Source organism: Grampus griseus (assembly GCF_964374135.1).
Source record: "Grampus griseus genome assembly, chromosome: 8".
Classification (NCBI taxonomy): Eukaryota; Metazoa; Chordata; class Mammalia; order Artiodactyla; family Delphinidae; genus Grampus; species Grampus griseus.
Window position 1 is genome coordinate 56,225,175 of NC_139002.1, and position 16,191 is coordinate 56,241,365.

The 16,191-nt window shown below is 37.3% G+C and overlaps 1 protein-coding gene across 3 annotated transcripts in view; it reads right to left on the bottom strand.

The window, feature by feature from the left end:
* The window catches only part of UVRAG (UV radiation resistance associated), a 315,025-nt gene that overhangs the window by 280,130 nt on the left and 18,704 nt on the right, over window positions 1–16,191 (bottom strand). For 2 of the 3 annotated variants that reach the window (XM_082661187.1, XM_082661186.1), the window contains exon 2: window positions 8,646–8,763. In XM_082661187.1, coding sequence (XP_082517313.1) covers window positions 8,646–8,763 — 118 coding nt within the window. Of the gene's footprint in view, window positions 1–8,645; window positions 8,764–9,264; window positions 9,507–16,191 lie in introns of those variants that run through there. The other variant, XM_082661188.1, reaches the window with a different exon arrangement.

The following is a 16,191-nucleotide window of genomic DNA, read 5'->3' on the forward strand; positions in this document are numbered from 1 at the left end:
GAATTAGGCTCCCTGACTTCAGACTATACTACAAAGCTACAGTAATCAAGACAGTGTGGTACTGGCACAAAAACAGACAGACATTCTTAACAACCCTCCAACATTCCCTCTGCTGACCCTGCCGAAGTCACTTCCGTGGTGCTCTGTCAATGCAGAGCCTACAAGGACCCTGTATCCTTATGTTGCTATAGGGAAATATTTTCCAAGGGTGATGTACATACCACTGATATATGAGACCATTTTAGGTGATACATGAACAAACTTTATTTTTTTCTAACATATTGAAATGTATGTCTCATCTATCCAACCCCTAATTGTAAGCTCCATAAGGGCAGTAACATTTTTGTGTAACTGTTGTCTCCTCAGCATGTAAAACTATTCCTGGCACAGGGTAGGCACTCAATAAATTTTTTCTTGAATCAACAACTTCATAGATTATGCTTAGACATGAGTTTAGACATACTGAACTTTTAAAAATATGTTAAGTATGTAGCATCGAAGACAGTGAAACTTGTTGAAGTAGTCCACAGGACTGAAGTTTGGGAACCATCAAGCAGTAAAGGAAAAGTGGACCTGGATATAAAATTCTTATGGGCAAGCTCTCTTGGTTAAAATGTTTCTTTCCAAAACATACCATCTACACTACTTTATGCTTATCTTCCCTTAAAAAATTAATAATAATAAGGATAATCATTCTATTTTGTGGTGAGATAGTCACAATGAGTGAAAAAAACAGGTTCTATGAGAGAATTTACAACAGGATCCAAAGTTTTACAATTATGTTTACAACATTTATTTTAGGTGATAGGGTTGGGCTGCTTTTATTTTTTGCTTGGCAGTTTTCTAATTTTCCTATTTTGCACAATTATTTTAATTAAGAGAAGGGATAATTCTAATTGTTTTTAAAAGGAAACTTCTATTGATGAACATTTAAGTTACTGCTAATTTTTGGATATTTCAAGTAATATTATAAATAATCTTTGAAAGACATATACCCTAAGACACTTGAATCTATAAGATAAACTTTTAGAAGTAAAATTGCAAGATAAAAGGAAAAATACAGTTTGAATTTGACAGATATTGCCAAATTGTTCTCTAAAAATGTACCACTTTACAACCCCACTTAACACTAGGCAACCCTAAGTATTATTCTTTTCATTTTTTCCCAAATGGTTCACCAATGCCGATCATAAATTGACTACATAAATGTACATATGTATGTATGTGTGTATATATATATGTTCTTTTTTTAATATGCATACATATACTCTAATTTATATGTACCAAATATGTTATTAGAAAAAAAAAGACTTTGTGCTAAAAATGTGTTGTTTGTTATTACAAGGTACTTTCACTTAATACATTTTTGTATTTAATACACTTTTGTATTGTCTGAATTTGCTGCAAGTAGGTAACACTTTTAAAATCAGTGAAAAAAATTAAGATATTCCTCTTCCCTTGTGAGAGAGAATTCCTCAGCTTAATCTATAAAGTGTCTAAATTAAACAGTCCCCAAAATATGTATCTCCAGCTCTAAGAAGATGAACAGCATCATTATTTCTTCCAAAACTTTGCTGATTAACTGTATATATAAATGAAACGAAACAATTTGCCTTCTCCATTAGATCCTCAAAATGGACTTGCTAATTTAAATAGATAGAGGTCAACAAAGGAGCCATACAGTTTGGAAAGGAATCACTGAGTCTGAGGTAATTTCTAAAGTGTTAAATGTGGGCCTACACTGTCTATCACTCTGTTACACTTACATTATTGTCAATGAAATTAGCAGCATGGCGCACAACAGAATAGAGAATTTAGGAAAATTTAGAGTAAAAAAATAGTTCGGTCCCCCAGTGTACCATGTGTAAGCTTGACCCTGGACAAGTCAATTAACTTATCTGGGCCATAGTTTCTTCACCTTTCAAAGGAGAATGACACCTAGAAAATAACAGGGCTGTTATGAGGCTCAAATGAAATAGTGAATACTTTATAAGCTGTAATTTTTATTAATACAATTCTATGAATTTTTATTAACTCGACTTGAGCAAAACTATTAGACATGTAAATTTTCAAAAAGAATGTAAATTTTCAAAAAGATATCATCCAAGACTAGCTCTACATGAAAGGGTCTATTAGATACAAATGCTTCTCTATCCATGCTAAGACCTAAACAAACAAAGCAAGGAGAGATTGCAGAACATGGTTCCAATGGCATGTTTTGGCTGTTGTACAGCATTCCATTTATTCAACAAATGCTTTTTTAGTATCTCAACCTCACTCATAATAGAAGAAATACAAACTTTAACTCTACTATGAAACTATTTTTCACCTATCAGATTGGCAAAATTTCAGAAGTCTGACTGCACAGTCTGTTGGTCAGGCTGTGGGAAAAAGGGTACCTGTACCTAGCAAGTGGGAATGTCAACAACGGCAGTTTTACAATATCTACCAGAACTCTAAGTACACATTCTCTTTGCACTTCCACTCTTTGGAATTTACCCTATAGCCATACTAGCACTCATACAAAATAATGTATACCAATGAAATTGTTCACTGCAGTACTGTGTGTATAGCAAAAGCCTGGAACAACCTAAATGTCTACCAATAGGAGCCAATTAAATAAATTATGGTACATCTGTTCAATGCAAAACTAAAAAGAAACAAAAGAAAATTAGAGAAGCTCTCTACGAAATAATATGGAAAAACATCTAAATTATATTAAGTAAAAAATACAAGGCACAGGGCTTCCCTGGTGGCGCAGGGGTTAAGAGTCCGCGTGCTAATGCAGGGGACACGGGTTCGTGCCCCAGTCCGGGAAGATCCCACATGCCGTGGAGCGGCTAGGCCCGAGAGCCATGGCCGCTGAGCCTGCGCGTCCGGAGCCTGTGCTCCGCAACAGGAGAGGCCACAACAGTGAGAGGCCCGTGTACTGCAAAAAAATAAAATAATACAAGGCACAGATACATACATACATACATATATATATATATATATATATATATATATATATATAAATTTGGTACTATTTTTACTTGCATTTGCATAAGGAATCTCAGTAAAGGTAAACAACGGTGGGGTGAAAAACTAGGGAGATGGGACAGGTGAAAGGAAGATTTTAATATAAACCTTTACATATGTTTTGAACTATGTACGGCATTAGCTAGTCAAAAAGTTAAATGAAAATATTTGGGGGCTTACTTTGTGCCAAGCATTGTTCCAAGTACTGGAAATAGTGTAGTGAACAAAACTGACCTAAAAATTTCTGCCCATATGGAGCTTACATTCTAGTGAAGAGGACACGCATTAGCCAAATAATTAAACATACAGTTATGTCAGACAATCGGGAGTACTGTGGAGAAAAATAAAGCACAAAAGACAGAGAGGAGAATAGTCACAATTTTAAAAAGGGGTTAGTCAGTGATCAAGGAGAGTTTCTCTGAGAAAACATTTGGATTTAAGACCTGAAAGAAGGCAGAGGAGCTAGTCATGTGGCTATCAGGAGGAAAGAGTGCCCAGGCCAAAGAAACAGCCAGTGCAGAGGCCTTTAAACTGAAGTCAACTTGATGAATTCAAGGAACAGCAACAAGGGCAGTTGGGTGGGAACAGAGACAGCTAGAAGAGTAGAAGGAGGTCACAGACGGCCATATCATGAAAGGCCTAAGAAACCAAAAGAACTTTAGCTTTTACTCTGAATGAAATGAGAAGCCACTGGAGGGTTTTGAGGGGAGGAATAACATGACCTCACTTTGATTTTAATAGGATCTGGGTTGAGATCACACTAGAAAGAGTGAGTGGGCAGGCAGACCTGTTAGAAGTCTACTTCAACAAACTCAGGCAAGAGATGATAGTGGTTTGGAGGTAGTAAGAAGGGAAAAGATTATGGATACAATTTGGTAGTAAGAACCAAAAGCATTTGCTGAAAGATGGAATGTGGAATATAAAAGAGGACAATCCAGGATGATTCCAAGGTTTTTGGCCAAAGAAATAGAAGGACAGAGTTGTCATTTTCTGATAAAAGGACGAATACAGGAGGTAGATCAGAGCTGGAACATCAGAATCTCAGTGCTGAATATATCAAGTTTAAGGTATCTACCAGACTCCAAATGGAGATGTAGAGTAGGCAATTGAATACAGGAGCATGAGTTCAGGGGGGAGGCTGAAGCTAAAGATATACATTTGTGAGTTGTTAGGGTGATAAGTGATATTTAAAACTATGAGACATTCATGAGATCACCAAATTGGATTATATAGAGGTTGTCTTCTAATGTATTCAAAATAACTGGTTGGTATTCCAGGAAAGGACAGGCGCTCACATTTCATGGGTGAGAAAATAACTGTGGCTGAAGAACAAACTTGATTTTACACAACTTCCAAGTTTAAGAGGGAACCAGGATTAGAACATTGCTCCTCATCCATTAACACAAGGCTTTGTTCTCTGGGAATGTAATAAATGGTGTTCGATTTGAACTACCTGAAAAATAGACCATCTCCTAAGAGCATTAAAAAAATGTCAAAAATCAAAAAAACTCACACGTAACTTCTTATGCTCTCCTGTGAATTCAGCTGAAATAAAAGAATAACTTAGAAATCAGCATTTCAGATATTCTTCTAATTAAAAAAAAAACTTCTTTTGAAACTGAGAAATGATGCCACTAGACAGGTGGTACAGGTGGCTTTGTAAGAAAAGCCCAGAGGCCTTCCATCGTGGTCATCCTACACCAAGGGCCACATAATGATCATGCAATGAATATTCATGTTTATCATCACAGGTCCAAGAACATAAGGTGGTATTAATTAGTTTACTAAGGAAAGAGCTTCCTGGCTCCTCCTATGGTAGTTAAAAGTTATAGAGCATAACATGTGGGCCCAAAAAGAAGACATAATAGACTTCATTCAACCATGACATTTTGGAGCAGTAGGAAGTCATCAGTCCTCTCATTTTAGAGATAAATTAGCTAACGGCACGCAAGAGGAACTAAATGCCCTAGCCAAACGGCTTGCCGGTTAGTGACAGACTCAATACCACTACTAGACACGGGACTTCCCTGTGGTCTGAAACCAACAATTCCCTGTGTTAACAATCATTTTATTGAAATAACTTCAAGAAACAGTCCTTAATAACTTCTAAGCTCAAGAAATAAACAGAGCTAGAGAAGAAGACAAAAAAAAAAAAACAGGAACAAAAAAAAATCACTTTGCTTTCATCGTATCTCTTAGACAAGTTTTTTTCCCTTTTTTTATATTTTTATTTATTTATTTTGGCTGCGCAGGGTCTTAGTTGTGGCATGCGGGATCTTTGTTGGGGCATGCGGACTTCTTAATTGCAGCATGCATGCAGGATCTAGTTCCCCAACCAGGGATCAAACCCGGGCCCCTTGCATTGGGAGAATGGAGTCTCACCCACTGGACCACCAGGGAAGTCCCCTCTTAGACAAGTTTTCAACATCATGGTCATCAACCAGTCCCATGACTACTCTTTTTGGAAACTACGATTATGCTTGTTGACATTACAATTCCAATAATAATTGCTATCATTTACCAAATACCTAAAATGTACCAAGTTCAATATTAGTAACTATTATCAGAGATAATAATGGAGCAAGGACACAGAAGTTCTAACCAAGATAATAACCAAGAACTAATTATATAGAAACCTATCAAAAATGTGAAGTACTCTGGCACTGTCATATATTACTAGTGATAAAACCAATTAGTGAGCAGCAGACCAAACACATTAAGATCTGCAAAAATGCTTACACCCTTCGGACAAATAGTGACCAAACTTTCATTTTTCTTCTGGACACATAGGAAGACAACATTTCTCAGTCCCCTGTTCATCTAAAAAGGATGATGCAACTGATATACAGCTAATGGAATGTTGTGGAATTCGTGTGGACCATTTCCATTAAAAAAATCTCCCTCGGGCTTCCCTGGTGGCACAGTGGTTGAGAGCCCACCTGCCGATGCAGGGGACACGGGTTCGTGCCCCGGTCCGGGAAGATCCCACGTGCCGCGGAGCAGCTGGGCCCGTGAGCCATGGCCGCTAAGCCTGCGCGTCCAGAGCCTGTGCTCCGCAACGGGAGAGGCCACGACAGGGAGACGCCCGCGTACCGCAAAAAAAAAAAAAAAATCTCCCTCAAATAATCCCTTGCTCTTGCCATACCAGAAGCATCATTCCAAAATAGAAGGAGCCTGGATACCTGAGTCACCACTTAGAAGACAGCTGCCAAGCCAATATCTGATAAAGAACACCTACATTAAAACAGATAGCTAGTGGGAAGCAGCCGCATAGCACAGGACATCAGCTCCGTGCTTTGTGGCCACCTAGAGGGGTGGGACAGGGAGGGTGGGAGGGAGACACAAGAGGTAAGAGATATGGGGATATATGTATACATATAGCTGATTCACTTTGTTATACAGCAGAAACTAACAAAACATTGTAAAGCAATTATACTCCAATAAAGATGTTAAAAAATAAATAAATTAGATATGTTTAAATGCTAATAAATAAATAAATAAATATTTGTCTGCTTCTGCAAACCACATTATGCCTTCCAGTGAAAACTGAAAAGCAAATAAATTAAAGAATTGATTATACTTGTGAAAAGCCTGCTTTCTAGCTATCGTTTGCTGCTCAAGAACTGGGAGACTTTAGATTTAAGTCTAAATTTCCTTACTTCTTAATAAATACTTATAACTATTATTGGGAAAAAGAACACCTACATTGGACTTAGTGTTTAAGAAATTTATTATGTCAAGTCACTGAGTGACTCGTGGTATTTGTTATAGTAGCTAGTGTTACTCATTCAGATTAGTACAATTGTTTTAAAAATATGCAATGGTTAGAATCAAAAATAAGAATGAAATAAAACTGTAAAAATGGCGGAATTTAGAGTCCTTTTTTTTTTACCCTTCGATATGCCACTTGTATATGAAGGGGGGGTTCTACTCTATATAATTTCTGATTAAATTTTTAAATTAGCATATACTGGTATTGAAATTAAAAAAAGAAAAAAGTTGTTAAACAACTACTGCTTTAATAACAATTTTTAAAATTAAAACCAAAAACATAAAATGTCATTTGAATTTTTCATCTTTGCCACAGGATAGAATTCAAATAAGTCCTTAGTACCTCTTTTTAAAATAACGCCATCTGGGACTTCCCTGGCGATCCAGTGGTTAAGACTCCGCGCTTCTAATGCAGGAGGCACGGGTTCAATCCCTGATCGGGGAATTAAGATACCACATGCCGTGCAGCGCGGCCAAAAAAAAGAAAAAAATTAAAATAATGCCACCTTTTATTAATATAAATAGACCTTTACTCACATGTTACCAAGTGTTATCACCTTATCTCAGTTGATCCTCATAAAAATCTGTCTTGCCTGACTTCTTAAGACCTCATTATCTCCACTTTACAAATGGGAAAAGTGAGGCTAAAAAAGCCATGATCTCTGTCCAAAAAACACATAACTAGCATATAGCTATTTTAGTGTATAGTATACAGCTAGTATACACTTATATACTAGCTGAAATAGCTAGCACTAGTATCAATGTAGTTTCAATCCTAACCCAATATTCCTGTCCTTATACCATGCTTCCTCTCTTACAGCAACCAACACAGGTCAACTGATTATACCAAAGTGCCTTTCATCCAATATGTATTCAAAAGATGCTTGTGATTTTGACTCAAATATCTGATGTACTCTTAGAATTATCACTTATGGAAGAATCCACATTTCAATGTGGAACTGAATTCAAAGAAACCATGCCATTCTTCTAAAAATGACCCCATATACACAAAGTAGTACAGATATGAGAAGATATGAACTAGGTCCAAATTTTACCATAATAGTAAAGCAATGAATTATATTTTAAAGAAAAGCAAATTAGTGCTGGATACTGGACTCAAATAACCTGTTTTATTTTTTTTTTTTTAAAGATTTTTTTGATGTGGACCATTTACAAAGTCTTTATTGAATTTGGTACAATATTGTTTCCATTTTATGTTTTGGTTTTTTGGCTGGGAAGCATGTGGGATCTTAGCTCCCCCACCAGCAATCGAACCCACACCCCCCTGCATTGGAAGGCAAAGTCTTAACTACTGGACTGCCAGGGAAGTCCCTCAAATAACCTTTTTTTAATAAATTAAAATAATTTTTTTAAGTTTTAGTTATTTTATTTATTTATTTTCTGGTTGAGCCAGGTCTTAGTTGTGGCTTGCCAGCTACTTGGTTGTGGCATGCGAACTCTTAGTTGTGGCATGCATGTGGGATCTAGTTCCCTGACCAGGGATCAAACCCGGGCCCCCTGCATTGGGAGCACGGAGTCTTATCCACTGCGCCACCAGGGAAGTCCCATCAAATAGCCTACTTTAAATGACAGCTACTGGAATACAGATATTAAACGTCAACATTCATAAAGGAATAATAAATTTATCAATGTAAGTCTCAGTTATCTGAAAGAACTATCCAAAAGACATGTTTCTTCAATATGTGTAACAACTGCTCATGAAATATTTTCAGACAGCATGACAACTTAGCTTTCTAATAAGCAATGCTAGCAAGAGGCACTGAGAATCATCTGTGTTACAAAAGAATAAAAATGAGATGCAACGATCTGTGGGTGGCAAGTCCAGATTCCCTTACCTTTATATACCTTTTCAGTGTTACACAAGTGAAGTGTGAAGTAGGTATCTAGGAGTTGATGGCCATTCCTATTAACAATGTTCCGGGCAGCGATGTTCCGAAGATGTCTAAGACGTCGCTGAAAAATAATCACAAAAAAAGAAGAGTATTCAGCTTTTTCCTCCTATAAAGCTTTCTGAAAGTTACAATTCAAACATAAAATATAGTAAGTTGTCCCAGTCGTTTATTTGTTGAGCCAGCAACCTTAACCCAGTCTCTTATTTATGCCTCAGCATCTCTTCTGTCAAATAGGAACTATTCCTGCCCTATATCATTTACAAGGTTGTTGGGAGCATGAAATAACAGATATGAAACATTCTTGAAAAGCATAAATGTTATATCAATGCTATATACCTGTAGAATAGCGTTAGTATTTCCTGGAACATAAACTAAGTATAATAGTAATTTGCTTCTTTCCCTTTGGAAGGATGCTTGTAGACATGCAAAGTCCACCTCACACCAACAGAAAATCAGCCATTATTACATACATACACCTCTGTTGCTAGCTCAGTCTGACGCCAGATCATCTATTACAACCAGGAAAAGAAGCCAAAGCCAAAAAATAAAAGCAATAACTCACTGTTCACTCCATCCAGCCGGTAACCCAACTGCTGCCAGCTTAAATTCTCACTTGACTAGCAGTTAACCAGCCCCTATTTCCTAATCAGGCGTCCTTCCCAACAATTTCTCCAACTAGGATGCATGAATCACTTGGAGTCACAAGTGTTGGAAAGGCAAAGCTCCATAAACAACAGTAGAAACCAACCAAAATATAAGATAACTTAGGGCACAGCCAAATCACCTCACATCAGAAAGAGAAAACGTTGGCAATGCTGAAGTCTAAGCACAACAGATTCATTCTCAGAAGCTAGTTCCCTGTGTCAGATCGTTATTTTCAGAGACTTAAAAATAGAAACCATGGGCTCAGTTTTAAATATGCTTAAAGCTCTCCCTTCAGGCTGAAAGCCCACTTTGCTGAGTCCATCTTTAATTACATGTGCAGTCAGCCAGAAAAGTTCAGTTCTTCCCTTCCGTGCACATACCAACCCAATCCTTTCTCCCAATCTAGAGATTAAAATTCTTTGACAGAGAACGTTATTGTCTAATAAATTTGGTTAATACTCAAAGTACGAAAAGCCCCAAATGTACTTACAAAAAGTTCCTAGGGCTTACTCTAAAAGACTTATATTTCTACAATCTGCCAAAGGTTTCCATTTCACACCCTGGATTACAGCAACTATTTCCTTCTACTATATATTTTTCATCAACCTTCTCAGTCAAGATTTTAAATTGACAGGAACTATTAATTGCCTATACACAACAATCACATCTATTCTGCCATAAGATTCCAAACTTGGTCCTCTATTCAAAAACCCGAAAACATTACCCAAAGCCTCCAGCATAAAGTACAAACTTCCCATTATTCCTTTCAAAGCCTTGTGCAATCCGACCTCTCCATAACCTATCCTTATTGCCCACTAGATCTTCCACATACCCAACCCCTTAGTCACACGTGACTGATTAAGGTTCCATGAAAAAGATCATGCATGGTCCTAGCTCCATGCTTTTGCTAATGCTAGCCCCTTAATCTAGAATACTACTCTCTTTAAGGAAATCCATTTATGCTTCAAAGTTAAGGAGAGAAGATTCCTCCTTCCTTATTCTCTAACTGAACTGTTTCTTTTTAATGCAATTAAAAAGAAACACTGGGAGGTTAAACCAGAAATGCAGAAAAATTATTACCTATTGGGGTGAGAACAGGTTGGAGGGAATAGAGATAAAAGCAAGACTTCCCTGATACTTGTTTATGTGGTTTTAACTTCTGTACCATAAGAATGATTTACATAATCAAAAAATAAAGTTAAATAAATAAGAAAAAGTTTAAATCAACTAAACCTAGTCCAAAATATAATAGCAATACCAAAAATTACCACCAGCCTTCGGCTATATCACCCACCTTTGCCCAAAATATTACCCTATGATCCAAGGAAATATTAAAGAAGTCAAGGTGACCTAAAGGATCCTCTCTGGTTCTCAGTTCCCCAGAACATCTACTTGACCAAAACAATGTATAATTATACCTAATATGAAATTATGGATAGTTCCAGATATTTGTCAATCTTCCCCAACTAGACTATAAGTTCTATAAAGGAGAGACTTTATTTACTGTTGTATCTCCAGCATCTAGATGAGTACCTAGCAAAGAGCAGGAACACAATAAATGGTTTTTGACTGAATTAATATATGTCCAGTGAATTAACCCAGTCAAGAAGGTCTTGGTATGACCTAGGCCTTGCAATGAACCTGAGTGGCCTGGAACCCTTAGTGGCTTCTGACACCCACCCACGAGATGGTGGGAGAATAGAGAGCACTTCAAACCTAAGAATGGACCTCAGAACTGAAAGGGAGCTCAAATCTTAGCAGCGCTTCTGGACTACAGCAAATCCTCAGCACTCATCTACCTTTAACTGCTCCAGGGTATACAATCTAGCGTAGTTCGTGGCCTGGTGGCACCATCTAGCATAAATACACTGCTTTAGAACTTGTCTAAACAGAAATTAAATACCAGATTATCTCTTCAATGGCCCATCTAAAGATAGTTAAATTCAAATCTGTCTTATGCTCTAAACTGGCTCAATTATCTTAGAAAAGTAAAAATACTGAGCAATTAAAATTTACACAGACTTTGGAATTACTCTTTAAGATAACATTCCATGCAGCTTCTTCACCAGCCAATCTCCTTATACTTTCTCAAAGCTCTAAGCTTTCACAGTTATAAAAAGCTCTTTGTGTATCTTTCTACAGCAGTAGCTTTAGGCATCCAAGTTGTGCTCTAAAAACACCTATCTCCAAAACTAAAGCTGAATAGATTTTAATTTTTAAGTTGGAATTAACATGGCTTTAATGTCTTTGAAACACTGCCTATAAAACATTCTATATAAAGGTTAAAAACGTTCACTAACAAATAAAATTAAATCTTCTTACTCAGCTTTGATTTGGAGGATTGACAGATGTAGCTAGAGCACAACTCTATCTGCAACGTTGGCAGTGGGTAAAAGACCAGTAGGATCCTAAATTCCTTAACTTTTTTCTTTTACAAATCTCTCAAGTATAAATTCTAAAACAAGACTTAACTGCCATATGTTGTAGATCTGAAACATTTGCTTAAGTAAAAAAGTAAGCGTTACTCATTAGTATGATTGTAAACTGGTGCCTCTAAAGAATCTAAAATGGTTGGTTTTTCTTGTTAACAGAACTAATGCTCTTAGAAAACTGCTTTAAAACATAACAGTACATTAAATGATTTTTTTGCTTTGTTTTTATTTATTTTGTTGTGTTTTGTCCTGCCCAGCACCTATTTGGTTTAAGAAACAAAAAACAAAACAAAAACAAACAAGCAAACAAACAAAAAAACCCTCAGCTATTCCTTTGTAGAACCACTCTCCTCTGCTATCAATCTATATAATACTTCCTGTAGAATTAACTCCACCTCCAACTCCAAGGAGGGTCGCGTGACTCACATCAGGCCAATCAGCACATTCCATCCCCCTGCCCGTAACACATGATTAGGATCCTAGAAAACCCAGAAATTAAATTGTTGAGAGGTTTATTTTCCCCCTACTGGCCCAGAACCTGGAAAGGACATGGGACTAGAGATGCTGGCAGTCATCCTTACACCACAGTGAAATGAAAACAGCAAGTAAGACAGCAGAGTCCAGAGATGTGGAGCAAGACAGAGGTACGAGATTAAGAAATACAAACTACTATGCATAAAATAGACAAGTAACAAGGATATAGTATAGAGCACAGGGAATTATAGCTATTATAGCTATTAATGGAGTGTAATCTGTAAAAATACTGAATCACTATGCTGTACACCTGAAATTAATATTGTAAATCAACTATACTGCAATCAAAAAAATAAAAGTAAAAAAGTCCTGGCAACAGAATTTGTCTCTGGATCAAACCATACCTAAAATGAGAACTACTGTATAATGACATATCCAGTCCCTATAAAACTATCAAAGATTACAACCAGAGAGAAGACTTACATTGTAACTGTTTATCAAGAATTTATCCCGGGGCTTCCCTGGTGGCGCAGTGATTAAGAATCCGCCTGCCAATGCAGGGGACACGGGTTTGATCCCTGATCCGGGAAGATCCCACATGCCGCAGAGCAACTAAGCCCGTGCGCCACAACTACTGAGCCTGCGCTCTAGAGTCCGCGAGCCACAACTATCGAGCCCATGCGCTACAACTACTGAAGCCCGAGCGCCTAGAGACCATGCTCCACAACAAAAGAAGCCACCGCAATGAGAAGCCCACGCACCACAACAAAGAGTAGTCCCCACTCGCCTCAACTAGAGAAAGCCCACCTGCAGCAAGGAAGACCCAATGCAGTCAAAAATAAAATAAATTTTAAAAATTAATTAATTAATTTTAAAAAAAGAATTTATCCCATTAACAGGTTAGTAGATGAAGAGAACATTCTAATTTAGAGGCAAGGTACAAAGAAATGTTTTATTTTGTTAAACATCTCCATATTTTAGAAAATGGTAATTTCTGGTGGGTCACTCCATTTTTGTTGATATAATTTTGAACCTTAACCTTGGTGACGGCAAGTCAAAACACCCCAGAACTAAAAGAAAACCAAAGCAATTTTCAGTAGTAAGGTACGCCACTGGTGTTCTATGTTCCTCCCAAATATTACCACCTTTCCCTGGCTGGTATCTAAAACTTTCTGGTTTCTGAGGTATAATAATGACCAAAGAGAAATGTGGTGTCCTTGATCTTGTTCCTCGTCACTGCTGGAGAGTGACTCAGGGAGGCTGATGGCCAACAGAAGGAGGAAGAAATGGTTATCATGCACCCTCCTTCCCTGTACCCCTTGCTTAAAAAACAAGAGTAACTGTGTTTCTTAAATATAATGACTCCACAAATCCCCACCGTCACCAAACTAAGCTATAATCCCACGCACCTTTTATGACTCCCAAGACCATGGTGACGTATCTCCTAAACAAATTTTGAGTCTAATTTGCTTAGTCTACAAGAGCTATTACAAATCAATAATATAATCAATAATCTATAGTCCAATAGAAAAGGGGGCAAAGGATACAAAAAGGCAGCCACCGAAAAAGAAATGGAAAGGTCAATAACCATATGAAAAGACGTATAATCCCACTCATAAAGATATACACACCAAAACAAATATTCCAGCTTGTGGAAACTGTAGTTTCCAAAGAATGGCCGCACCAATACCTTGCATCCCACATGCTCTCTTACAGTGTGATGCTGCCACTCCTCCTTGACGAAGTGGCGTCTATGTTCCCTCTCCCTTAAATGAGGGCAGGCCTGTGACTATGGCAGAAATCATGCCATGTGACTTCTGAAGCTAAATCATAAAATTACCTGGTCCTCTTTACAGGATGCTCTTCCTCAGAATCCAGTCACCCCACTGTGAGGATGCCCAGCAGCCAAGTGGAAAAGACTTTGCAGGTGTTCTCCTCAGCCCCAGCTGAGAGACCCCAGCTATAACCAGACACGCAAGTGACCATTTCAGTACCCAGCCTTTGAGACGCCAGAAATGACATCAAGTAAAGCACAGACAAGTTGTTCCCACCAAGCCCGAACCAAACTGCATATTCATGAGCAAAATAAATGATGATGTTTTAAGCCACTAAGTTTTTTGTTTGTTACTCAGCAATAGAAAACAAAGAGATCTATCTGATTAACCAAACCATTTTAGTCTCTGTCAGGGTTGATGCTAGTAAGGAAAATAATGTTGGAGAAAATATAAAATGGTCCATTTTGGAAGGACGGTGATTTAGCAACAATTACCAAATTTTAAAATGCACATAATATTTGACCAAGAAATTCCACAAATCACAAAAATGTGTGCAAATATGGGCTATAAAAGCAAAAACTGAATAACCACTCAAACTGTGGTATATTCACACAATGGAAAATTGCATAACCCTTACAAAAACAAAGTGCTAATATGAAACACAAACAAAAGAACAAGAAATTTTAAATGTCCACATAAATAAATACTACTATATACCCTGAATGATGTAGATCGTGAGTTGTTCTAAAAGGAACAGAAAGTAAATATTTCAAGATTTTCAGGATGCATCCTGTCTCCGCAAATTCTTTGGGTTTTTGTTTGTTTGTCTGTAATCCTTTAACGATGTCAAAACCTTTCTTATTTCATCAGTTGTTATAAAAAAATCGGTGACTGTTGGCCACAGTTTGCTGACCCCTAATGTAGATACTCACTGAGTTATGAGAAGTTTTAAAGTAGCATTTGATTTGGAAATGTAGTCAAACTTGTTCTGAATACCGTTCCCCTTTCCTATTTCCAGTTCATTTTTTTTTTCAGGTCAGCCATTTATTCTCAGCCTGGGGCCAGGCTAACTGGCATGGAAGAATTAAGGCCCAGGTTAAGTCAGATTACTGATACTTTGGTACACTTTTTTGAGGGACAACAAAAGCAAACCTGGGAGAAAATTAGTTTTCCACATTTTCATGGAAGGTAAAAATGTTGAATTACCAAATCAAGAATTTAAGCTTGATAAATTAGGTCAATCTTTTTAAAAAAATATAAAAGCCCCTTCTATATTATAGCAGTCTCAATCACCTAACTATTTTTTCTAATCTCTTGATCCCAGCTGAAAGACTCACTGTGAAAACTTTTGAAGAACACAGAAATGCTTTAAAACTAGATGCTGCTGGATAGAAAGCAGATGGTGCCAACACCCAACGTTACAGTTTTAAACAAACAAACCACCAACTCTGATCTCTCATAAAAACTTTATAGCTCCTGTTCCTAACTGAGAACTTTCTCTGACACAAATTACACAACCTTGGAACCAAAGCGCTTATTTTGACATTACCTCTCCTCTCACTCAAGTTCAAGTAAGTCCTAGAATTTAATTCAGTCATTTACTATGCACTAACAGGCTTCTCCACAAGAAAAGACAAAATTATCTATGTCTCTGAATTTCCTGCATTTCTTATACATTTTGGCTCTGGGTTTTTTTGGTTTTGGGGTTTTTTTTTTTAATCTCTACCCTATTCACCCCAATCTTGGTAGGAAGTCCAAACTTGTCCTTTTTCTCCCATGTTTCCCCTGGGTAGTGCTGGTCTAAGAAACAGGCCTTTGTAGTGACAGATCCAGTATTGTTCTCCATGTATGTCTCTCTCATCCTCCCTCTCTCATTCCCCTTTCTTCTATTTTACTTGCTGTTATTTCCTTTACAGACTATGCTAGGAACTGTGGGGATACAAACATGGCATTCCCTAGTTTCAGAGTATGTAATCTTTCTAAAGAACCGGAGTTTGGGCACATGAAAAAGCCAGTTTGAGGTAAAAGTATCCAACATATACTTTCAAAGACCGCTTAATTAAAGAACTGTTGTTTTAGAAACGTAAGACAGAAGAAAGACACAGAATTACACAGGATGACCTGGAGGATAAAAACTGCAAGACAGAAGACAGCTTCAATGGT